Source organism: Garra rufa, chromosome 13 (assembly GCF_049309525.1).
Source record: "Garra rufa chromosome 13, GarRuf1.0, whole genome shotgun sequence".
Lineage (NCBI taxonomy): Eukaryota > Metazoa > Chordata > Actinopteri > Cypriniformes > Cyprinidae > Garra > Garra rufa.
Window position 1 is genome coordinate 38,072,638 of NC_133373.1, and position 27,411 is coordinate 38,100,048.

The 27,411-nt window shown below is 32.9% G+C and overlaps 1 protein-coding gene across 1 annotated transcript; it reads left to right on the forward strand.

Annotated features, from left to right (window-relative positions):
* The first annotated feature begins 39 nt into the window (after positions 1-39).
* On the forward strand, positions 40-17,400 carry LOC141283258 (cleavage and polyadenylation specificity factor subunit 2-like). The gene is made up of 11 exons (XM_073816546.1): positions 40-165; positions 2,317-2,432; positions 2,545-2,732; positions 4,331-4,621; positions 5,014-5,114; positions 6,538-6,741; positions 7,892-8,044; positions 11,268-11,493; positions 13,065-13,376; positions 14,868-15,002; positions 17,033-17,400. Exons 1-11 carry the CDS (start codon positions 80-82, stop codon positions 17,123-17,125), a joined length of 1,905 nt encoding a protein of 634 aa, XP_073672647.1. The 5' UTR covers positions 40-79; the 3' UTR covers positions 17,126-17,400.
* Positions 17,401-27,411: the final 10,011 nt, after the last annotated feature.

The following is a 27,411-nucleotide window of genomic DNA, read 5'->3' on the forward strand; positions in this document are numbered from 1 at the left end:
ATCTTAAAAATGTATCATAATTTATTAACAAACAGGAAAAGGTCACGGTCTGTCCATCACCCCACTTCCCGCGGGTCACATGATCGGTGGCACTATCTGGAAAATCGTGAAGGATGGAGAGGAAGAGATCATCTATGCTGTGGATTTCAACCACAAGAGGGAGATGTAAGTGTGAAAGAAATCACCTGTAGATAAAATTAAAGTCTCAAAGTTTTAACTATAAAGGGCCAATATTTGCACCCTGGAATTGATATTCAGGGGTATTTTCTGCACTTTATAATGTAATTTTTGTCCTACTCCAATAAAAACACAAAATGCATTAAGTTTTATCAAATACCTTTTTATAATATTTTAGCAAATGATAATTTGTGATCAAATAAATGATATTTCCGTACTAATTAATAAAAGTAATAATTAATGCTGAATTCCTTTTATATATATATATATATATATATATATATATATATATATATATATATATATATATATATATATATATATATATATATAATATATATATTAGGCTTGGGCGGTATTATGGTATACCGCAGGATCTAAAAATAGCAACGGTATCAGTTTCAATACCATTACACCATCATAAAAAACAATGCACTTATATAGGAGACAAGGATTAAATATAATTTATTTAATGCCTAAAAATGCGTATCGTGGCGCCCAAACTGTGGAATAACCTGCCCTTGCATGTTAGAACGGCACCTTCACTGTCAACTTTTAAAACACGTCTTAAAACCCATTTTTATTCTTTGGCTTTTGGCCTCAGTGAGACTTAGTTTCTTAATAATTTAATTATTTATAAATGTACCTGTTTGTTTGTTTCTTTTTTTTTTATGAATGTTGATTGTTTTAGTTTTCAATGTACAGCACTTTGTGTCAGCTGTGGCTGTTTTAAAGTGCTTTATAAATAAAGCTGATGATGATGATGGTATTAGTGATGCGTGGATGGTGGTTATATCCGTGGGCGCTGCGGATAATCCGTGGGTCGGTAATAAAAAAATGCATTCTGATTATTTGCGGGTGGATGAGATAAATCAATAATGATGCTAATATTAACTACATTTTCTAAAACATGAATGGGCTTTATGTTCTTTTTCATCAGGCTGTCGATTTCATTTGTGTGTAGTTTTTGCTGACAGAAACGGTGACATTCCCTATGAAGTTTGAAGGGAGTTATGCCTGTGCTAATGCTATTGAGCGCGGTAATGCAGCGGTCGGCTTTGCGTTTACCCACTCCTCTGATGCGCATCATTCGGTTGTGTCCTGCATTATCCAAAATCATGACAGTCCACCACATGAATAGCTAATTTAATCGCATGTTAATAAATTGAAATATTCCCTAAAAACACTCAGTAAAGACAGCGATGTGGTCAGGACCGTGGCGGCTTCTTTTGAAATATATTTGACGATTGTAAATAATGCGCCCGCTCTGTCCACAGATGCCGCCGCGAGGGCATGTCAGGCTAGGCTTTTACAATCAGACATTTTTTAAACTGGTGAACGCCTGTAAACTTCAGTCTAAACAGGCGTTCAAATGTAAGTTCACGGGTGCATTTCCCAAAAGCATCGTTAGCCAACTATGGTCGCAAGTTCCGTCGTTACCAACATAATTCAACGATTGGGTGTTTCCGACACCATAGTTCAAACGAACATTCGCAAACAGCGTCACATACTTATGTGTTAGTTAATAGAATATATATATTCTATTAACTAAAATCTATAATAATATCTATTATTTAATAGATCAAATTACTATTTAAGAAAATTTTGAAAAAATTCACATTAATAATCAACACAAATATAAAATCAGTTTATTTTTCATATTCAAATAATCTAAAATTGCATGTTATAATGTTAAGAATAAATATTTTAAATATTTTATAAATATTTTAAATATTTTAAGGGTTTGAATATGAAAAAAAATGAAAATGATATGTTTGTGTTGATTATTAATTTATATGTGAATGTTAATTTTATTTCATATTATTTTCTCAAATAATATTTTATAAATAGTTTGAGTAATTAAATTCTAAATGATTTGGTCTATTAAATATTTATTATAAATACGAATTAATAAGTTATCTTTAATAAAGCTCTAAATGATAAAGCCTAAATCAGAACCATTATGACTGTTAATTAAAAGTCAAACCAACACCAGATACATATGTAGCTTTAATAAAGTGAAATTAATCACTTTTTTAAATGTATCTGGGCCATTTTTGTCACTTATATGTGTAATTTTTGCCCCAAATCCTGGTAAATTAAACCAATTTTTACCTGATATTTGCTGTGTCCAATCAGTCACCTGAACGGCTGCTCCCTGGAGACCGTCAGCAGACCATCTCTTCTCATCACAGACTCCTTCAACGCCTCATACGTTCAGCCTCGCAGAAAACAACGTGACGAGCAGCTGCTCAGTAAGTTTAAACTAAACCAACAATAAAATGATTTTGGTGATTTGTCATCAAATTTATTTTCTGCAGTGAAGTTCTTTTGTATATAAGTGTGACGTCCTACACTCTCTTCCAGCCAATGTCATGGAGACCCTCCGTGGCGATGGTAACGTGCTGATCGCAGTGGATACGGCGGGACGAGTGCTGGAACTGGCTCAGCTCCTGGATCAAATCTGGAGGACCAAAGACGCAGGTTTGGGCGTTTACTCGCTCGCCCTGCTCAACAATGTCAGCTACAATGTGGTGGAGTTCTCAAAGTCCCAGGTCTCTGTCACAGCCAAATCTTTCAAAAATGTTGTCTGTGCTGTCTACAATAATATCATAATTGTTTTAAAGGTGTGCAAGCTGGCATTATGGAGTATGTTCTTTTCAAAAACCAAGCAAACATACTTTGAAAGTGTATGCATTCATTGCATGATATTTAATGCCATTTGAATGCTCTCAAAATTGAAGGCATACAGGGCAGTTTTTCCAGGCTGAGTTTTGTCTCATTTATATAAAATGATATGGTTAAGCAATATCACATGACAAAAGCAAAAAGTGCTGTTTTCCCTGAAAATCTGCATAGTTGCAAATTATTTTATCAAACAGTTCAGTTAACATTTTGAGTTGCATTTTATTAGTTGCAAGTTATAAACTTTCAGTTCAGATTTTTCTTTTCAAAATTGTGAAGAATTCTGAGAAGACTTTTTTTTCAGAATTGTTATTAGAATTAACATTTTTTCCCACCAATTGTGAAGAATTGTGACTTTTTTCAGAATTATAAAGAATTCTGACTTTTTTCAGAATAGTGAGTTATCATCTCAGAATTCTGAATCTTTTTTCTCAGAATTGTAAAGAATTCTGACTATTTTCTCAGAATTGTGAGTTATAATCTCAGATTTTTTTTTCTTAGAATTGTGAAGAAATCTTTATTTTTTCCAATAATTGTGAATAATTTAGACTTTTCCCCTCATAATTGTAAAGAATTCCAACTTTATCAAAATTGTTATCTCAGAACTCTTTTTTTTTTTTTTTTTCATAATTGTGAAGAATTGTGAATTTTTTCAGATTTAAAAAGAATTCTAACTTTTTCCCTCGGAACTGTAAATAAGTCTGATCTTTTTTTCAGAATTGTGAGTTATAATCTCAGAATTGTTTTTTTTTTTTCTTAGAATTGTGAAGAAATCTTTATTTTTTTTTCCATAATTGTGAATAATTCAGACTTTTCTCTTTAGAATTGTAAAGAATTTCGACTTTCTTCAGAATTGTTATCTCAGAATTCAGATTTTTTTCTCATAATTGTGAAGAATTGTGCCTTTTTTCTCAGAACTGTGAATAATTCTGACTTTTTTTCTCAGAATTGTGAAGAATTCTGACCCCCCCCCCCCCTCAGAATTGTTAAAAAATTTTAAAAAAATTGGAATCTTAGAATTATTAAGAATTCTGACTTTTCCTTTCATAATTGAGAAGAATTCCAACTTTTTTTTTCAGAATTGTTATACTCTCCGCCCCCCCATAATTGTAAAGAATTTCAACTTTTTTTTTAATATAATCTCATAGATGAATTCATTTTTTTCTCATATGTTTTTTGTGTTTTGAGCGAATCAGTTTAATGAATGATTCAGTGACTGATTGTATCAGTTTTTTTCAATGAAACATGTCTCATGATTCTCTGCAAAAATCCTCTGCAAATCAGATTAAGGGGGCAAATATTGCTTAGTGGTGGGTAAATATTCTATTACTGGTGTGAATTGACCACCAAACAGAATATGAAGAGTGTAAAAGCATAAAAACCAGCACAAAATCCCAGGAAATATCTTTTTTTGTGAATTTTTTTGAGACATGTCAGAAACCAGAAAGCTCTCTTTGTTTTCTCACAGGTTGAATGGATGAGCGATAAACTGATGCGATGCTTCGAGGACAAACGGAACAACCCTTTCCAGTTCCGCCACCTCTCTCTCTGTCACAGCCTGGCCGATCTGTCCCGCGTGCCCAGCCCGAAGGTGGTTCTGTGCAGTCAGCCCGATCTGGAGTCCGGCTTCTCACGGGAGCTCTTCATACAGTGGTGTCAGGACGCCAAAAACTCAGTCATCCTCACCTACAGGACCACACCAGGAACGCTGGGCCGCTACCTCATAGACAATCCGGGGGAGAAGAGGATGGACCTTGAGGTGAGGCCTTGAACTGTGCCACGTAGATTTTAAGATCAGCATTAAGTCTAGGCCACTTTGCAATAGAGATGCACCGAAAATTTCAGCAACCACAAATATTCTATATTCAGCCAAAACAGTTTTGCGGGGCCGTGTACTTTGCATTTTGATTATGTGAGTGTCTATTTAATACACAGCTGTCTGGAGTAGCAATATCAATTTATTGTTTTTAATTGAGGTCTTTTAGTCTGTGCTATTTTAAATGAATGTCTGGATAAAAATTCACTGAACATTATTAGTAGCAAACCTCATAATTGAGCTTAACCCCATCCAGTCATTTATTTTTACTTCAGGAAAGCCATGTTATTTTGTCATTTTAAAGATTTTGTGATTTTTGTCTTTAACTAATCCAGATAAGAAAACGTTGTCGACTGGAAGGACGAGAACTAGAGGAATACATGGAGAAAGAGAAAATGAAGAAAGAAGCTGCCAAAAAACTGGAGCAGGCAAAAGAGTGAGTGGAAATGTGTTTGTGACTAAGATACTGTCAGAATGAAAAACTGCTTCGAGTCACCCAGAATACAATGCTGATAAAACCAAGACTTTCTAGTGGCACTTATCAAGCCTACTGTGGGTAATTCTCAACAAATATACATAAGACAGATCCTCACTGAAAAAAAATTTATTTATAAATACTTTGTGAATCATTCATGCTAGAGCTGCGCGACTGGGTCACAAAGTCGTAGGCTTTTTGAGCTGTGACGTTAAACATTCAACATCTCCTCTTATGCTGCTACCTAAAATGGATTAAAAATAGTTTGAAACAGCAGCTCTCGTGTTGATCAGGGTGTGCAAACCCTGCACTGCTGTTACTGACTCACATGAGATGCCTTTTGCCTTTAAATGTATTCATGTTTTGCCTTCTGTTGCAAGTAGAAGTGCCTAAAGCTGTTCACATTTATGCTTTTTAAAGAACCAGACTCAGTCCCAAAACAAGTGAACTGACTGTGAAAAATAACCCAGACATGTTTTACATTATAGAAAGAAGTCTCTTTTGGTCACCAAAGCTGCATTTATTTGATCAAAAATGCAGTAAAAACATTAATATATATAATAATATATGTATAAGTAATATATATGTATGTATGTAACAAAAAAAAAAATTTGAATATATTGTAAAATGTGATTCATTCCTGTGATCAAATCTGAATTTTCAGCATCATTACTCCAGTCTTCATTGTCACATGATCCTTCAGAAATCATTCTAATATGCTGATTTGCTCAAGAAACATTTTAATTAATCAATGTTGAAAACACTTGTGCAAATTGTGGTGCATTTTTCAGGATTATTTGATAAACAAAGTTCAAAAGAACAGCATTTAAATAAAATAGAAATATTTTGTAACATTTTAAATATTTGTTGTCACTTTTGATCAATTTAATGCATCCATGTTGATTAAAAGTAAAAAAAAAAAAAGAAGCTTTTTGACCTCAAACTTTTGAACAGGTTTTCATTTACATTATTATTCTTGGAACCCAGTCAACTTATTTTTTAAAATGTAATACTTATTACTTTATTTAAATTTACAAACTGTTTTTGTTTTTATGGCATTATCGTCAATAATAATATTGTTAAATTATATTACCACATTAATTGAGGCTATATGGAGGAACTATTGAATATTTAAAAACTTAAATAAAGCCTTAAATATGTATTTCATACAATAATATTCATATTAACCTAAAGATATTGAGAAAAGCACATGAACAGGTTTTATATCAACCAGCCTTTTCTGTCATCATTTCTTCACTTTTACACAGCACTGTAAGGCATTCTCAGTCGTTTATGGTTCAATAATGCCATTACTATTATTAGATCAGCTCTGAATCCTAACCTTACCTGAGGTTTAATAACAGCGTTCTGTGTTGATGGTCAGGGTGGACATGGACTCGAGCGATGAGAGTGATATGGAGGACGATCTGGAGCAGCCGGCGGTGGTGAAGACCAAACACCACGACCTGATGATGAAGGGCGAGGGCGGGAGGAAGGGCAGCTTCTTCAAACAGGCCAAAAAGTCCTACCCCATGTTCCCTACACACGAGGAGCGAATCAAATGGGACGAGTATGGAGAAATCATCAGGTGAGCGAGAAGAATTAAGAGTTAATACCCTTTATACAGTGGTATAATGTAACAAAGTAATAATACTTCATTACAGTACTTAGTACAGTATTTTTCTGAGAGTATCTGCACTTTACTTTTTATTTTTCAGCCTACTTTTACTTTTACTCCACTACATTTCCTAATTAAAATGTATACTTTTATTTTGATACATTTCCCCAAAGCATATTTGTTGCTTACTACAAAATAGTCAGAAGTCAGGATCTCAGTCAGAATTGCGAGATGTAAACTGTATGAAAATAAAGTTATCTTTTTATCAAATATATATCTGTTTATGAAATGTATTGCATTCTATCTAGAAAGTGTTTGCTCATATTGCCTTTCTCTCAAAAACAGTGCATTTGCATTGAAATTTAGTTTTCTTTCTTTCAGCTTTTTATTTCCGTCACAAAAGCTTTTGTGAGCAAACACAACGTTTATAACCTCAAAAATATTTTTGGTGAATTACGTGATGCAAACTCAATTCTTTCTTTTTTCTCCGAATTGGATGATATAAACTTGCAATTGCGAGAAATAAAGTCAGAATTGCAAAATTTAAACTGAGAATTCTGACTTTTTTTTTTTCCCTCATAAATATAAACTCACAATTGTGAGAAATAATTTTCCTCACAAATGCAAGTTTCAGTACAGTTTTTACAGAGTGTGTATCTCACAAATCTGACTTTTTTTTCTTAGAATTGGCTGATATAAACTCACAATTGTGAGAAATTAAGTCAGAATTACAGTTGCGGAAAAAGAAATGTGTTTGATATTTACTTTTAATATTTAAGTACATATAAGATTTAAAAAAATACTTTTTGTACTTAAGTACAACAAATATCACATACTTTACGACTTTTGCTTAAGTAATGTTCTAGTCGTTTTCTGGTAAGATATCTGTACTTTTACTTACGTATGGCTTTCAGGTACTTTATACGCCACTGCCTTCATAAAATCATAATCAGATGGTAATACCATGGTGTTTATGGATTCCTGCTACTGTTTACGTCATAACCTAATAGTAAAGTACTTTATAAGTCTATTATGATGTACATTGTTGTTTACCTTCTGTTTCATCTTATGTTTGTATTTTCTCTGGAATGACCTTTGACTATTGACCCTTCAACCTCAGGCCCGAGGAGTTTCTGGTTCCTGAGCTCCAGGCCACAGAAGAGGAGAAGAGCAAATTGGAGTCTGGACTGACTAATGGAGAGGAGCCAATGGAGCAGGACTTGTCCGACGTTCCCACCAAATGCACCAGCATCACGCAAACACTAGAGATCAGGTGACGATTCATCATTATGATAAATAAGTGAAAATTGTGGATGAAAGTTAATATAAAAAAAAAACTACATTTACTTGGTTGAATGTTTTAAGAGGGTGGATTGTTGTAAAACTTCTGCAGTGTTAATTTTAATGAATATTAGACTATTATTAATTGCCCAACTCAATCCGAACAGCTGAGTCCTTAGCCATCTTCAAGAAACACATCTCTTCCATCTTTATTTGACCCTAGCACAGTCTACTCTAATTCTATTCTAAAAAAAACTTGCCCTTTTAGGCTTATTCTTTATTAATTGACTTACTGCTTGTTTTCTGATTAAAATAAAATAAAAACTAACTAACTAACACTAGCTTCTCTGTTCTTGTTGTATTCTATCTATTTTTAGGCCTCTAACACTAACTTGCATTTTCTTTTTTCTTTTTTTCTTTTTTTATTCTATCTATTTTCTTTTTATTTATTATATAATTTTAAAAAACCTTGATACGTGTACTGTGTTAGGCTAAATGAGACTTGTCGTAGCACTTGCATGTTATTGCTCTTGTTGTTTTTGATTGCTTCCATTGTCCTCTTTTGTAAATCGCTTTGGATAAAAGCGTCTGCTAAATGTAAATTATACACAAACAAAATACTACTACTACTACTACTACTAATAATAATAATAATAAAAAATATATATTTACTTTATATACTTTATTTTGTATAATTTATATTTTTTATTTATTTATTTTGTATGAAATTTGTTTAAATTTATTAAAACCTTATTTTATGAATATATATGATTATTTTTTAATTAATATTAGCAAATTTGTGAGCTACAGAAGTGTTCAGGACTTATATACATTAAAAACAATTGGTGTAACAATTTTCATTCAAAATTTGCTAGTCAATTCACAAACAGTTAAATAAACGGGAAGTAAAACATTGAATTTAATGTAAAATTCTGAAGTGAAAAAAAATTGTTTCCAGTAATCTGTTTTATTTACAACTTACAGAATTTTTTTACAGTCTATATGTGATAATAATTTTTATTTTGTATGAAATACTAAAGTTAAGATCAAAAGTTTTAAATATAAAACAGAAGACATATACCTAAATTTAATTAGTTTAAATGTATTAAAACCAGTGTTATTTTTTATTAATATTGTCAAATTTGCGAAAGTTTAAAAATAAATTTTTAATATAAAACAAAGATGTATAACTAAATTTAATTTGTTTAAATGTATTACAACTAGTGTTATTTTGGAATATTATCAAATTTGCTAAAGTTTAAATAAAAAGTTTTAAATATAAAAAAGAAGACATATACCTACATTTAATTAGTTTAAATGTATTAAAACCAGTGTTATTTTTTATTAATATTGTCAAATTTACTAAAGTTTAAACATAAATTTTTAATAAAAAACAAAGATGTATAACTAAATTAAATTTGTTTAAATGTATTACAAATAGTGTTATTTTGGAATATTATCAAATTTGCTAAAGTTTAAATAATTTTTTTTAAATATAAAACAGAAGACATTTGTTTAAATGTATTAAAACCAGTGTTATTTTTGAATTAATATTATCAAATTTGCTGAAGTTTAAATATTTAAAAATTAAATATAAAACAAAGATGTATACCTAAAATTATTTTGATTGAGTGGATAAATTGTCATATACATACGCAACAATTCTACAGTTGTTGTAAGAAAGGAAAACACAAGAGGTTTTCTTTATTGAATTGACTGTGAAGTTTTTCTACAAATATTTAGTGGACTTTGTGATTAAGCAAAACAAATGTCTCATAATAAATGATGATTTATTATGATACTGTGTTGAGCAGCATCGTTCTTTTCATGATCATGACTAGTTTTAACTAAAGAAGAAACCCAATGTAACTTGGATGTATTTGTTTTTTAATATTGTTTTATTCAGTTGCATCTAAAGAGAATGTTTTTATCCTACAGTCAGTTAAAAATACCCAGGTCTCTCCCAGACACTCACATGTGTGTGTTTGCCAATACACCACTGTCAGTTTTAACTGAATAATTAGCACTTACTCCTAATAACCCTCCATCTGTCTCTAATGAATTGCTCTTCTGTGGTTTGTGTGTTTATCTGCCACTAAACTGAAAGATAATGTGAGTTCAGACTCCATGAGTGATTCTAATCTCCAGTGGTGATAAAATGCTTAAAACCATTTGAGATTTGAGCTTAATTTAATGCTAGTACATTTGCCAGCATTTTACAATTATCATTCTATCAGTTTTAAAGTTTAATTAATACAAAAAAAATCATTACCTCAAACATAAGAATGAAAATTAGAATATTTCAGAAATAAGAGTCATTTATAGCATTTTAACAAAAAATATCTGCTAACATTTACTATTTTTCTTGATTTCTAGTTTAAATTAAATGCATGGAAGGTATATGTAAATGAGTAAAGTTATGAATAATTATGTTTTAATGTAATAATTAAAATGACATGTCAAAGCTTGACATGAAAACCTTATACAAGAGCTAAAAAAAGTTTTTTGATAATTTTGTAAAGTTAAACAGTATCATTTTGTAATTATACAGACATAATTGTAATAATATAAAAAAAAATAATTTAAAATAAATGAATGTGAATAAATATCTTACCAATATTAGTTTGAAACTAGAAATTAAAAAAAAAAATTTTTTTTTTTAGCTTATTCATACATTAGTCAAATTCATCTCTCTCAGTTTTATGATATATGTGACCCTGGACCACAAAACCAGTCATAAGGTTAAATTTTACAAAACTGAGATATATACATCATATGAAAGTTCGATAAATAAGCTTTCTATTGATATATGGTTTGTTAGGATAGGACAATATTTGGCCGAGATACATCTATTTGAAAATCTGGAATCTAAGGGTGCAAAAAAATCAAAATACTGAGAAAATCACCTTTAAAGTTGTCCAAATTAAGTTCTTAACAATGCATATTACTAATCAAAAATTACATTTTGATATATTTATAGTAGGATTTTTACAAAAAATCTTCATGGAACATGATCTTTACTTAATTTCCTAATGATTTTTGGCATAAAAGAAAAATCAATAATTTTGACCCATGCGATGTATTTTTGGCTATTGCTACAAATATACCCCAGCGACTTAAGACTGGTTTTGTGGTCCAGGGTCACATATAATAAAATTCTATTAATATAAATATAATTCAGTTCAGAGTGACTGATTCATCTGTTGTGTTCTCAGAGCTCGAGTCACGTACATCGATTATGAGGGCCGTTCTGACGGGGATTCTATTAAGAAGATCATAAACCAGATGAAACCCAGACAGCTAATCATCGTTCACGGGCCGCCTGAGGCCAGTCAGGACCTGGCCGACTCCTGCAAGGCCTTCAGCGGGAAAGACATCAAAGTTTACATGCCAAAACTGCAGGAGACGGTGGATGCCACCAGTGAGACCCACATTTACCAGGTGAAAACTCTCTCTGTCACACCGAACCTGAAATTAGAATAAATAAAGAAATACATATTCTTAGGACCTTTTTTTTTTTAAATATAGATGCTTAAATATAGCTGTTTATTTGTTGTATTGCTACATATAAATTACTATGTTTAAATATCATTCTTCGTGTTAAACGTTATGAAAGCGTTGTTTTAAACCACTTTTTTTAAATTGTATTTTTATTCCTGTTCCTTTTGCTTTAAAAAGTTTTTTCACCATTTTTGTTTGATTTTTTTTTTCTTCTAGTTTTTATTTTTATTTTAATGGTGTAACGCATTAACATTTAAAAATATAAATAATAAATATGTAGTCTCAATTCATTATTATGAGGTTAATAATGAATAGACAAATAAAAAAAACTATTAAAATAAAAAGTTGTGAATTTTTTATTTTTCGCAATTTTGCTTTAAGTTTTATTTTTATTTTAATGGTGTAACAAAGTAACTTTTAAAAATATAAATATTCTATGTGTAGTCTCTATTTATTAATATGATGTTATAAAAAGACTACATAAATAAAAATAAGGTGAAATTTTGTTAAAAATAGACAAACAATAAAATAAACTATTAAAAAAACGTTAATTAAAACTGAAAACAGAAGATATAAATATACATATAAATTACAATGTTTAAATAAAAATTGTATGAAAACAGGTTTTGCTTATTTGAAACCACTTTTTTAATTACATTTTATTCTTCATGTTCATATTGCTTTAAAAAAATTTCACCATTTTCAATCACCATTTTGCTTTGATTTTTTTTCTAGTTTTTTATTTTAATGGTGTAACAAATTAACTTTTAAAAATATAAATATTATATGTGTAGTCTCAATTCATTAATATGAGATTTTAATATATAAGAATAAGAATATATAAGTAAAAAAATTGTAAAGTGAAATTTTGTTTAAAAATAGACATATCAAAAAATAAAAAAATAAAATGATGAGAGCATGCAACAAAATCCCTAAATCTTTAACTACAAGTGAAAATAAAAATAAAATCTAATTAAAAATATCAACAAAAACAATAAATTTACACTTAATTTATTTTAGCTAGTCGCTAAGACAAAATTGATCATTTTCATTAAGTTTACGTTGAAGTACTGACATAACTAAAGCAAAATAAGCTTCAACTAATAAATAAAAAATAATAAATAGTGTTATAGACATTTAAAAAATAATTAAAAACAAATTTACTAAAACTTTAACTAAAACTCAAGTAACTAAAATTCAAGTGAAAACAGCATGTATGTATTTATAACAAATTAACTTTAATATATTAACTAAAATTATATTCTATCTAGTGTCTTTTTTGAATTAATATGATGTTAAAAAAAATAATAAAAATGTCTAAAAATAAGCAAAATGATGTTTAAAATAAAATATATTTCTGTGAATGTTTTGCATGTGTGACATAAATATTAACATATAAATATTAAGATATTAAATATTTCAGTTTTTCAAAAAACTTTAACTTTGCCATTACGAAGTGTCCAGTTCTCTGAAATGTTCACAGACTGATGAAGCTGTAAATGTCACTGTAGGTCAGGCTGAAGGACTCGTTGGTCAGTTCGCTGCAGTTCTGTAAAGCCAAAGACACAGAGCTGGCCTGGATCGATGGCGTTCTGGACATGCGCGTGGAGAAAGTGGACACTGGGGTCATTGCAGAGATGGGAGATGCCAAAGAGGAGACAGAGGACGGAGAACCGGCCATGGACGTCACACCAGAGCTGACGACTGAGCCCAGTACCGCAGCTAACCAGCGGGCCATGAAAACTCTGTTTGGAGAGGACGACAGGGAGATTTCAGAGGAGAGCGACGTCATTCCAACGCTGGAGCCACTGCCTGCTCATGAGGTGAGAGATGTTTAACATGGTATATTATTTTTGTCCATTAACGTATATATAAAAATATAACTGTTTTTTAAAATAAAACTTGTTTAGTTTAGGTTGATGTACTAAAACAACTAAAACACAAAATTTTAAAACCTTTAAAATACAAATGACAAAAAAATGAGATGATTACTAAACTAAATACTAATTCATATTAAAGAGAAAATATAAAACTAAAATTTAACTCAAAATATTTACAAAAACTATCGACTTAAGTATAAAGTAATTTTATATTACAATATAATAGAACTTTATTTCAGCTAGATTTCAGCAACATCTCATTTTCACTTAATTTAAGTTAAATAAATACTGTATAGACATAAAAAAATAAATAATGACAAAAAAGTCAGAAAGAAAATATTTACAAAAATCATGAACTTTTAACTTTGACCTTGGAACTTTGAGCATGAACTTTCGTTTAAGGTAAAGTACTAAAATAGTTAAAACTAAATAAATTAAGACTAATAAATGAAAATTAATTACCTACTGTATAGACACGTTAAAATAAATGAATAGTAGTAATGACAGAAACCTAAAAAAAATCTAAAAAAGTTAACGAAAATTAAAGTAAAAACAGAAAATATAAGAATAAAGTTTAATTCAAAATAGCAGCATGAACTTAAACTTTGTCAGCTAGAGGCAAAATATTGTATTTTTGTAAAGTTTAAGTTAAATAATTATGATAACTAAATGAATAAAAATTCATAATACTATATAGACACTTCATAGTCTATAAATACTATAATAATAATAATAATTAATAATACTATATAATACTAGTCACTTACACTAGACATTAGTATAGTAGTAATAATAATAATAATTTGTGTGTGTATATATATATATATATATATATATACACACACACTCACACACACACATATACATATTTAACTTATAAAATTACAAAACACAATAAAAAAATTAAATGTAATTGATTTTCACTTAATTTAATTTTATTTAATATATATTTAAGTTAAAAGTAATTAAAATAACTATAAACTAAAACTAATTAAAAAAATACTATATAGACATATTTTAAAAAAATAATAATAATAATGACAAAAAACACAAAGCGAAATAAGAAGATATAAAAACAAAATCTAATTTAAAATATTAACCAAAACAATAATAGTATATCACTGATAATAACACTAGATTTATGGCTTGTTGGTAATAGAATACAAGTCTGCTGCAATGCAGAGCAAGAGAATAGAGGAAAATATATGTGCAATGAAGAGAGGCAGTTACCATGTAAATTAGGAGAAAATGAGCTCATGATGCAGGTTGAAATAAAGCTGTATATTATACAGCTGATCACCAGAGGAAAGACATTAAACTAGATCTGCTGACTGAAGAAACATCTCCTCAAACACTCCTCGGAGATGAAAATATAAAGTGTTGTATTGTGTATGCATGGGAAATAACGTGTGAAATAACACATGTTCTCCTCAGACCCCGGGTCATCAGTCTGTGTTCATCAACGAGCCTCGCCTGTCGGACTTTAAGCAGGTTTTGCTGCGTGAAGGGATCCAGGCAGAGTTTGTGGGTGGAGTTCTGGTGTGTAATAATCTGGTGGCTGTCAGGAGGGTGAGTGGAATCACATTACACCGCAGAATATGCAAATTACCTCTCGTGAATATTTGATTAGCGGTCGGCACATTATGAGCTGTACAGTCAGCATGTGTTCTCAATTTGAGTTGCGAAAACCAAATCTGAATCCAACAACTCATTAATGCAGTGATCTATACATATTTTTTTAATTGGAAAAATCAAGTATAATTAATAAAGTAATGTGCAGTGAGGGGAAAAATTATTTGATCCCCTGCTGATTTTGTACGTTTGCCCACTGACAAAGAAATGATCAGCCTATAATTTTAATGGTAGGTTTATTAAAACAGCGAGAGACAGAATATCAACCAAAAAAATCCAGAAAAATGCATTTCAAAAAAGTTTAGCATTTTATTGAGTGAAATAAGTATTTGACACCTTCGCGAAACATGACTTGGCATGTGGCAAAACCCTATGTGGCAACCACAGAGGTCAGACGTTTGTTGTAGTTGGTCACCAGGTTTGCACACATCTCAGGAGGGATTTGTCCCACTCCTCTTTGCAGATCTTCTCCAAGTCATTAAGGTTTCAAGGCTGACATTTTTGCAACCTGAACCTTCAGCTCCCTCCACAAGTTTTGGTCTGGAGACTGGCTAGGCCAGATTTTTGAAGCAATAAAGCAAAAGAATATAGACATTGCTTTTTTGCAAGAAACTCATAGTAGTATGGACAATATGATTGACTGGGTGAAAGAGTTTAAGGGTTTAGTGGTGCTAAGTCATTTCTCAAATGTGAGTGGTGGTGTTGCTCTTTTATTTAGCAACAATTTTAAGCCAGTAACATATGATGTATATGAAATAGTGAAAGGTAAATTGTTAAAGGTCAGAGCTGTTTATGAAAATGTTGTGTTTATTTTTATTTGTGTCTATACTCCTACTGCACCATTAGAAAGGCTCTTTTTTCAATTTTCATTCTATTTATTGGTTGCTGCACGAACCTTTGATTTGGAAGGCAAGACTGGATATTTCTTCATCTACTTTTTTGCCAGGTCTCAGCAGGATACTACAAAATTCAGGAGTTTTGGTTTATTGTCTTTAACTGGGCCCTATTTTAAAAATGTAGAAGCTGTTACTGAGAAACTTGGTTTTAGATCTGTGCGATTGATTTCCCAGTTTTTAACCAGGTTAAAACAAGCACTTTCAGATGATGAGAAAAGTATGTTGGAAGACTTTTTTTTCTTTTTAGGGGTCAGTGTCCCTGATAGTGAAGAACCTTTTCCTTGTTTGGTAATTCAACCAAATTTTGAAGAGTGTTCAGGATTTTATTTTCAAAAAGAAAAGTTTTCATCTGTTGATTTTCTTTTTTTTTCTTGTACAGGGAAAGATTTATACAAAATGTGTGTGTTTGTTCTTAATAGGAAAACACTTGATAAAAGAGTTGATACCCCTTGGCGTTCTGTGTTGAAACTGGGAGATAATGTAAGATCTGAATGGGGAGAGTATTTTTTACAAGCCACCATTATCAAAAAGAACTGGAGATTTGCAGTGGAGAATCCTGCATGAGGCTATTGCAGTAAATTCATTTGTTTCAATTTTAGATTCTAAAAATGACTCCGGTTGTCCTTTTTGTTCTCAGAAAGAGACTGTATTTCATGCTTTTATGCAATGTGTCCGACTTAAACCACTGTTTGCAATGATACAAGGAATGTGTGATGGTTTTTTGGGTTTTAAATATACACAAAAGAAACGTGTTAAATTTCAGTTATTGAATTTTTATACTTGGGCAGGCAAAATTAGCAATCTATTTAAGTAGGAAAAGCAAAATAGAGCAGAAAGACAATGACAATGTTGTTGTTGTCTTTAGGGCCTTACTTAAAGCAAGAATTTCAATCGACTACAGGTTTTACAAAGTTATGAGTGACCTTTCTACTTTTGAGTTCAAATGGTGTAGTAATGATGTTTTGTGTAAAATTGATGAAGAAGAATTATTTTTTAATGTAAGATGGATATTTGTAAATAAAGTTGTTTTTCAAATTCATAAAATTCTCTCTCTCTCTCTCTCTCTCTCAGACGGAAGCGGGCCGCATCTGTCTGGAAGGCTGCTACTGTGATGACTACTACAGGATTCGTGAGCTGTTGTATCAGCAGTACGCTGTAGTTTAGCTCTTCGGTGCTGAACAGATCTCAATCAGCTCCAGCCCCTCCTTTTATTTCCTTTCCTTTTGTAGGTTTTGAGTTGTGTATATTTTATTATCGTTTCCCCCCACGTTTACAAGGCAGACGTTCTCTCTGAAAGCGACCCAGAATGAGAGCGTCGGTCTGGACTGAAGAAAAATCATTGCTACAATGCTTTTGTTCCGAACTGCTGGATGCAAAGAAAAAAAAGTCTTTTTTTACCCCTTATTTTGCTCAGATAAACCTCAGTTTTCATAATGAAACATTTTGTCAGTGTGGGTTTATTCATTTCAGTGCTTTTTATATAAAATAGCTTGGGTTTGTTCGGAATAGCATACTACCATCTGCATTGTATAGTATGTATTCTGTGCAATACAATGCTTATTTTCTGTATGCATCGAATACATACACTACATTTGCTGAAATGTGCATTATGCATCAGAATATAATAGTATGAAAGCTCATTTCTGCAACAAGATAAACTCACAATTTTCTCACAATTCTGACTTAAGTTTTGTAATTTGTTCTTTCGTTTCAGCTAGGTAATTGCAAGGCTATAACAATTTTAAACATATATTGCAATTTTGAATTTTCTTCTCAAACTGGCAAATTACTGAGTTTATATTGTGCATTTCTGAGTTTGTCATGCAATTCTGAGTTTATATCTCGCAATTAAATTTATATCGCAGTTGTTTATTACTAGCAATTCTGCGTTTACATCATGCAATTCTCAGTTTGCAATTATGCATTTACATCATGCAATTCTCAGTTTATATAGCTGTTTATATCTGCCAATTTTGAGTTTATATTGAGCAATTAAATTGATATCGCAGTTGTTTATTACTAGCAATTCTGCGTTTACATCATGCAATTCTCAGTTTATATAGCTGTTTATATCTGCCAATTCTGAGTTTATATCGAGCAATTGAATTTATATCGCAGTTGTTTAGATCTAGCAATTCTGAGTTTACATCATGCAATTCTCAGTTTATATTAATGTTGTTTATATCTCCCGATTCTGAGTTTGTCTCGCAATTCTGAGATTATATTTCCCAATTCTGAGTTTATATCTCACAATTGAATTTATCGCAGTTGTTTGTCACGCAATTCTGAGTTTACATCATGCAATTCTCAGTTTATATCACTGTTTATCTTGCAATTCTGACTTTATATCACAGTTATGTATCACAATATCGCAGTTTAGATCACAGTTGTTTGTTGTGCAGTTCTGCATTTTATATCGTAGTTTATATTACGCCATTCTGCATTTATATCTTGCAATTCTGAGTTTATATCTCAATTCTGAGTTTGCATCATGCAATTCAGTTGTTTATATTTCACAATTCTGAGTTTGTATCTTGCAATTCTGAGTTTATATGGCATAATTCTAAGCTTATATCACAGTCGTTTATTTTGTGCAACTCTGCATTTATCTTGCAATTCTGAGTTTACATCATGAGTTTTTTATTGTGAGATATAAACTCAGAATTGCGAGGAAAGAAAATTATGAGAGAAAAAGTCATAATTACCTTATCCCATGGAGCAAACAAGCTTGTATAATTGGTACATTATTCCAGAATGCAATGTCCACCATGTTGACTTCCCCATTTCAGCTTGGCGAATGAACTGGAAGATATAGCATCTATTATATATGTATTTTTTTTTTTTTTACTTTTTTTTGACTAAGTTAAGAAGTTTTCACTCAGAAATGCAAAATAACTATTTGTAGTATAACTTGAAATGGTAAGGTCATTTGATGGCAGTTTTGAAATGTTAATTTTTACAGAATGCGGATGCATGCCTTTTTACATGTTTGGTTAAAGCGACAGCCCGTAACTTTTTTGGTGTTCATAATTTGTTAAATTTATATAATAAGTGAGTAAATCATGAATCCATTTTCCAAACTGTGTTTTTGGCTTGTCCTGAATCACTACGGTACATCTACAGTATAATAAGTTTTTATATGTGGACTATTTTAGACTACACTGCGGAGTACCCAGTACCTGCGTGACTTGTCATGGACATAAACAGAAAGAAGTAGCTCCAGCTACAATGTTCTTCTGCAAAATGCATGCATTTCTGTTTATTTTTAGAGTGCAAAAAGTTATGGACTGCAGCTTCAAATATAAATGCATATTGCACATTATGCAGTATGCTAGTATTTCAATCTGAACATATTCTTCTAGCTCTGCATTTTCTCCATGTGTGTTCCCTAGAAATCTAACCCGTGACCTTTTACCACTCCACCCCATGAGGACGCTGGGATAATAATAGTTCTTTTTAACACGCTACACAAAAAAGATGACATCTTTTTTTTTTTTCATATTCTCATGTTCTCATATTAACTACAATGTTGTCCTTCTTGTAGTCTTTGAGCTCGTGACTGTTCCACGTCATGCCCTCTTTCCTTGACCTGAATAACTGATCCAGGGTCAAAGCTTCCTGCGATATCCATTAATATTTCCAGCATGGCTGATCCTGAGTCAGCTGTTTGAACACACAATCTGCCAGCACAGCAAACATTATGGCCCAGATATGTTTATTCTCATCCCTATACAATACATCCAGCATTAATTTGGAATTACTCACATATTCTAAAAGAAGTAACTTTCACTCTTTCTACTAGATATTTATAATTTTGTTCAGTAAGCACAGATTCCTTTAAACCCAAGATGATCCATATATTTAGATTAGTTTCTCCTGAATGGTAAAAAACAGCCCTAGATTGTATTTGCTCTTCCATCAAGCTCCAGCTCGTTACAGTTGACCGGGCGTCTGCTGAACCTGCATTCATCTGTCAGACTCCCAGATGGTGGCATGTGACCCATCAGGTCTGAAGAGACACTTCCTCTGACCCACGGTCCACCTGCTCAAGCTTTACACCATCCTGACTGACACTTGGCATAGTGATCTCGATCCATGAAGGTATGAAAATGAAGCACTTTACGCGACCCTACTTGTCCTGGAATGGAGTCTAAAGGTTTTATTTACAGCGGCAGTGCTTTAATCTCTAGGCGAGACACTGCAGGTGAATAGGGTAAAAAAAAAAAACTAATAATTATCACCTTACTTACCCAGTTGATTGATTACATTGATAATTGCAAACAATTTTTGTATTACAAGTTTTCTAAAATGTTAGGTTTTAATATGCAAATGATGCATTATTTAATAAAATATGCACTAATTTGCATACATTTCTAGTACAAAAATCTAAACACTGGAAGAATTCTGTTTCAAAATTCTTGTTTAATTTTTTTGACATATTAGAGTCAAATATTTTTACAGAGGGGATTTTGGGTATCTCATTTTATACTTAGAAAATACTTAGAACAGGCAGAAAACTATATATATATGTATATTTTACAATTTTGGGGGGAATAAAATGTATAAAATCAAGCAAATGATATATGAACAAATCCTTCTGTAAAAACCTTAAGGATATAGACAGGAATAAAAATGTCAAGTTTGGTATGTGTAAGTGCTACTGAAGTGGAGATTTATGGCTCAGTGTAGGAGGAAAAAACTCATTTTGAGAAAATAGCCTTTAAAAATATGTATTGCAATTGAAATCTATTGACACAAATAGATAAAGTGCTATAAAAGAAACACTTAACAGTGTCTTTTGGGTGTTTTCTTTCCACTAGTCTGAAAAAACACTTTAGGAAAAACCAAAAAAGCCCAAAATCTCAAACTTGACAGATGCATGAAAAAAGCAGTTTTTGCCTGCAGTGTCTCCCCTTAAAATCATTACAATTGCAAAAATCTAAGCTTTTTAAAATGTTATTACTTAAAGAAAGTTCAGATGGTAATGTTCATTGTTTGCAAAATATTAGCCCAAAAACATTATCAATACAGTGTTTTTTGTTTTGTTCAGAGATTCAAAAGTAGCGTTTCCATACAGTTTGCAAATGATAAACATTTGTATTAGCACAAAAACGTCATTTATAAATTTTTTCTGAAACGTATTTTTAATGTTATTACTTACATGTTTAATAATGTTCAGAGAATATTTAAAAGCAACGTTCCCATAATGTTTGCAAAATGATAAACATTTGTAAAACCTTTGCACAAAAACATAATTTAAACATCCTTCACAGAACATTTTTTTCCTGAAACGTTTTTGATATTCATCAAATGTTTTTTAAACTTTATTTACTACTTGTTTCAGCATTTTCAGATGACCTAAAAGTAACGTTCCCATAATGTTTGCAAGACGTTAGCACAAAAAAACATTATCTATACATCTCATAAAACCGTTTTCTAAAACGTTTGAGTTGGACATTCGTCAAACTTTTTAAAATGTAATTACTTGTTTCACAGTTTTCCGAGAACATTTAAAAGTAAACGTTCACATTTTCAAAATCATAAATGTTTGCGAAACATTTACAAAAAATGGCATTTAAAAATTGTTCATGGAACATTTTCTCAAATGTTGTAGTTAAGTATCCATTAAACATTTTTTAAAGATCTACTTGTGTTTATAGAATGTTTGTTCCCATAATGAGCATAACCAAGAAAAATGTTCATAAAACGTAAAAAAACTGGGCATTTTTCAACATTCAGAAATAATGGAAACATTAGCAAAATGTTCTTATAACATTTTTGTTGGCTGAAAAGAGCTCTGTTAAGCTCTAATAAGTGTTTTTTTCACATTGCGCCATCAATCGGCCATATTGGCGGCACTGAATGTAAACAATGCCACTAAAACGAACGTAACTCAGATATTTTGCTGATTATTGCTGCTGAAAATGGTCAATTAGTGTTTTGTTTTGGCCTGTACTCATCGATCGGACTGGAAAAAAACATTTGGAGTGCAATAGACTAACAGTTATAACAAATCAAGCAGAAGAGTGCCAAAAACTGTCTGAGGAACAAAAGGCATTTGTGGTTTGCCAAACTGAACCAGGATTTCCAGGGCAAGAATCTTGACAGCATTTGTGTTTGTTCTTATTATTTCCAGTCAGGTAGGTGAAATATTAGGCTAATATCTTAATTAGTACTGCTCGTATGTATATTTACAATCTATTCACTTTAGTTTGTCAAAATATTGCGCCCTTTCCTGCTTACTAAGGCCTTCTCTATATGATTTAGCAGTTTCCATACATTTTCCCCCATGGTTTAGACAAATTAAATTAGCAGAACAATGTATTCAGTAGTACATTAACCATGCAATTCATGTTGTTGTTTGCATCCGAGTATCGCCAATATGGACTTTATGTGAAGGCCTCGTGTTTTATGTCCCTCGGAGTAGGCCTAAGTCAACTCCAGTAATCCTCTGTGTGAAAGAGTTGAAGAGATTTAGAAAAGGCGAGCGCGATTCCTCGCTAAAGTGGAGCATGATTCCAGCTCCACCTCTCTGCTTTTCATTTTGATAAGTGACAGGGACCGGCAGAAATGTCCATCAGCTAATCCTCTTAGCGTACATAACGCTGACTCTGCTTTAATGGACCTGACAGCTGAGCTTCAAGACCAGACTGGCCAGAAATGGACCGTTGTGTTCCCAGAGCTCAAAATTCAGCTGCTCATCCACAGCGGCGGCGATCTAGTAAGTTAGTGGCTGCAGATGGCAACGTAAGTGCTGTACTAAACCCAAAACCTACCTAGACAGCATTTTAAGACATCTTGTAGTCCCTTACCTGTTTGGTAAGGGATATGCCTTCTTTTAACCACATCTGAGACAGTTTTAGATATTCTTTACTGTTTTGGAAAAAAAACACAAGATGGATGGAATTTTGATAGAATTGTTCTGAAAATGTGACATTTTGGCAGTGTAGTATAAACATGGTTGAAGGCACAAAAAGTGAAGGAACAGAAAAATCGATTCAACTGAACTGAGTGAGTCATTACACTGGAAATGCTTGATTGTTTTAAACTTGATTCACAAGCAAAAAACAGATCAAAAGAGCCATTCATTTTCGAACTTCGACATCATTTTGTAAAGCACGTAGTGAAACTCCAAATCAGTTAAACCAATGGTTCACTGTTTCAATTCGTATCGCGAATAATTTGATTCAGATCGGGACTTCAGAGCACGTATTGCGGATCATTTGATTCAGTTTGAGACTTCAAAAGGACTTCAGAGTGCGGAGCGCAAATCATTTTATTCAAATCGGGACTTCAGAGCAGGTTTGTGAATCTTTTGATTCAGATCGGAACTTCGGAGTGGGTTTATTCAGATTGGGAATTTGGAGAGCATATCATTTGATTTAGATCGGAACTTTGGACAGGGTTTGTGAATCTTTTGTTTCATATCGGGACTTCAGAACCCTAATCTCAAATCATTTGATTTAGATTGGGACTTTGGAGCGGGTTTGTGAATCATTTGTTTCAGATTGAGAATTGGGAGCACATATCGCAAAACATTTGATTCAGATCGGGACTTTGGAGCATGGATTGCAAATCATTTGATTTAGAACGGAACTTAGGAGCGGGTTCATGAATCTTTTGGAGCGAGTTTGTGAATCATTTGATTCAGAATGGGAATTTCGCATATTGCAAATCATTTGATTTACATTGGAACTTTGGAGTAGGTTTGTGAATCTTTTGTTTCATATCGGGACTTCAGAGCACGATTGCAAATCATTTGATTTAAATTTGGGACTTCAGAGCACGTATAGCGAATCATTTGATTTAGATTGGGACTTTGGAGCATGGATTGCAAATAATTTGATTTAGATCAGAACTTCAGAGCAGGTTCGTGAACCTTTTGATCCAGATCGGAACTTCGGAATAGGTTTATTCAGATCTGGACTTCTAAGTGTGAATAATTTGATTTAGATTGGAACTTCGAAGCGGGTTTGTGAATCTTTTGATTCAGATTGGGACTTTAGAGTGTGGGTCGTGAATTTTTGATTAAGATCAGAACTTCAGAGCAGGTTTGTGAAACGTTTGATTCAAATCGGAACTTCAGAGTGGGTTTATTCAGATCGGACTTCTGAGCGTGAATCATCTGATTTAGATCGGAACTTCTGAGCGGGTTTGTAAACCTTTTGATATAGATCAGAACTTTAGAGCAGGTATGTGAGTCTTTTGATTCTGATGTAAACTTTGGAGTGGGTTTATTCAGATTGAGACTTCTGAGTGCATATCGCGAATCATTTGATTCAGATCGGGAGCATACCGTGAATCATTTTTTTCAGAACGATACTTCGGAGCGCAGATCGCAAATCATTTGATTCAGATTGGAACTTTGGAGCGGGTTTGTGAATCATTTTATTCTGATGCGGAATTGGGAGTGTGGATTGCAAATCATTTGATTTAGAAGGGAACTTCAGAGCAGGTTCATGAATCTTTTGACTCAGATCAGGCCTTCAGAGCGCAGATTGCAAATCATTTGATTCAGATTGAAACTTTGGAGTGGGTTCATGAATCATTTGATTCAGAACAGGAGTTTGGAGCGCATATTGCAAATACTTTGATTTAGATTGGAACTTCGGAGCAGGTTTGTGAACTTTTTGATCAAGATTGGAACTTCGGAATGGGTTTATTCAGATCAGGACTTCTGAGCATGAATCGCAAATCATTTGATTCAAATTTGGGACTTTAGAGCACGTATAGTGAATCATTTGATTCAGACCAGGACTTTAGAGCGTGGACAGCAAATTATTTGATTTAGATCAGAACTTCAGAGCAGGTTTGTGAATCTTTTGGTTTAGATCTAAACTTTGGAGTGGGTTTATTCAGACCGGGACTTCTGAGCATGAATCATTTGACTTAGATCTGAACTTCGGAACGGGTTCGTCAATCTTTTGATTCAGATCAGGACTTCAGAGCGCGGATCACAAATCATTTGATTTAGATCAGAACTTCAGAACAGGTTCAAGAACCTTTTGATTCAGATCGGAACTTCAGAGTGGGTTTATTCAGATCAAGACTTCTGAGCACGTATCACAAATCATTTAATTCAGATTGGGAATTCGTAGAGCATATTGTGAATCATTTGATTCAGATCAATACTTCAGAGCGTGGAGCACAAATCATTTGATACAGATTGGAACTTTGGAGCGGGTTTGGGAATCTTTTGATTCAAATCAGGATATCGGGGCGCATATCGCAAATCATTTGATTCAGATCGGGACTTCGGAGCACAGATTGCGAATGATTTGATTTAGAATGGAACTTCGGAGCGGGATCATAATTCGTTTGACTCAGATCGGGCCTTCAGAGTGTAGATCATGAATAATTTCATTCAGATTGGGACTTCAGAGCGGGTTTGTGAAACTTTACAATATACCATTTATATACCATTATATATGATATACCATTTAGGTACTAATATGTACACTTTGTGTATTAATATGTAATTTTACAGCACTAGTATGCATCTTTTAGTGGTAAATGAGGTACAAAAGTGTGTGGCGTAAAAACGAAACTAACGTGCGTTCCTATGCTGCCGCTAGGCCAACCAATGAATGGATGAAAACAATTGCGCAGGAAGTGAGGTAATTTGGTTAAATACCTTTTCAAAATGCCATGGAGAGAGGAAGGAGTAGGCAAGATGGTGAAGCGGGAAGACGTTGGAATGCGAGTATTAGGATCAGGGGCGTCGCTGTGTCGTTCTGGGCCCTGTGCACTGACTCAGCTAAGGGGCCCCCGCTGTACTACGTTCCGGGGGGGGGGGGGGGGTTGATCCTCGGGGGCCCTCCCCACACTTGGGGCCCTGGTCATTTAGTCCCCCTTTTCCCCCAACTACGACGCCCCTGATTAGGATGGTCTAACGCGCAGCCTTAATCAGCTGCTTGCGCACTCTATGTTGTATGTTGGTGGGGTGCTGGAGCGTTCCCGGGGGGGAAACTGAGCTCTGCCCTGAGGACCACTTGTGCAGAAAGGAGTGTCATGCTTGACCGGATACCTTGTTGTCCCTGTTTTCCCGGTAGTATCCAACTCCGATACACCACCCTAGACTCTCTTCCGTAGTTGTTAGCCTGAGTAGCGGCGCAGCTGGACCCACAAACACACATTGCAAACACACCGCAACACTTTCGCCACACGCTCTCATTCACCCCTATCGCCAGTTGGCGTGTGAGTATAGCATTTTTTTTCTCTCTCTCTCTTTGTTTTCATTTTCTTTGGAAATGACTTTATAAATGTGCTGAATTAATTATGTTTGACACTTTTCCCCTTTGTTTTTTTTATTACTTTTTGCATTCTGGTTTGGACACTTGAAAATGCTGATTTGAATGGGGAAACCGAGTTTGGATTTGGATCTCATATTCGCGATCTGATCTCAGCTGTTTTTTTGTTGGTTTTGTTTTTGTGTTACGAAATGAAAATGTGATGAACATTTGTTTCTTTGTAATTGTGAAAATATAACTGGAACAACAACTATAACCTTGTATTACATTTTTGTTTTTTTCCTTTGTGAATTTATATCTTTTGATTTAAAAGTTAAATTATGTGTATGTGTAACCGGTGGTTCTAAATTTGAGTTTATCTGGGTTTATTTCAAATTAAATTTTTGACGGCTATATTCCCGTCTGGCGCCCGAACTAAAAAAACAAAAAAAAAGTTATTTGTGTTTAGGTATACGCCACCGTTACAGAGTGGCACCCGAACAGGGACTTGAACTGAAAAAGAAAAAAAAAAAAAACCTTGATCGTTTACATTTTGTAAACTGTTTATTGTTTATGTGGGGAAATGTATTGAAACCATATAGTTAACTTCTAATTTTTTTTGTGAACCCTAAAAGCAAATTGTTGTAAATTGGGAGTTTTTGTTTGAATTGTATCACCTGAAAAAAAAAAAAAGGGGGTTAAAGCAGTTTTTTGTGTGAACCTGATAATTAAATGATTGAATGATTGGAAGTTGTTGGTAAAAGGTACCAATATAATTGGGTAAATTCACAGAAACTTCATTACTGAATGCTTGGTGTTGTAATGTGAAGGTGCTCCGTGTAAAAAAACAAAAAAAAAAAACAAACCTGTGAAATTGTACAATTTGAAAGCTGTGAAATTTGAAATTGTATTTCTGTGTTTCGTTTTTTGTTTGTCACCCAACATTACAAATGGCACACAGAGTTGCAGACACCTTTAGTATGGCCACTTCCCCCCCTTCACCCTCAACATCTGTTGAAATTGAGCCTCCTGAAGCCCCAGACATTGCAACTCCACTCTTGCCATCTGTGCAAGCAAGACCCATTCTCCCACCTCAGTTTCCCACCTTTCCCTTCACCCCAATACAGTTCAGCAGCCCTCATCCCAGGGCTCAGGTGCACTTTGCTTCTACCCCACCTGGGGGCACTGCTTCATGCCAGGCAGAACCCATGCAATTGTGCA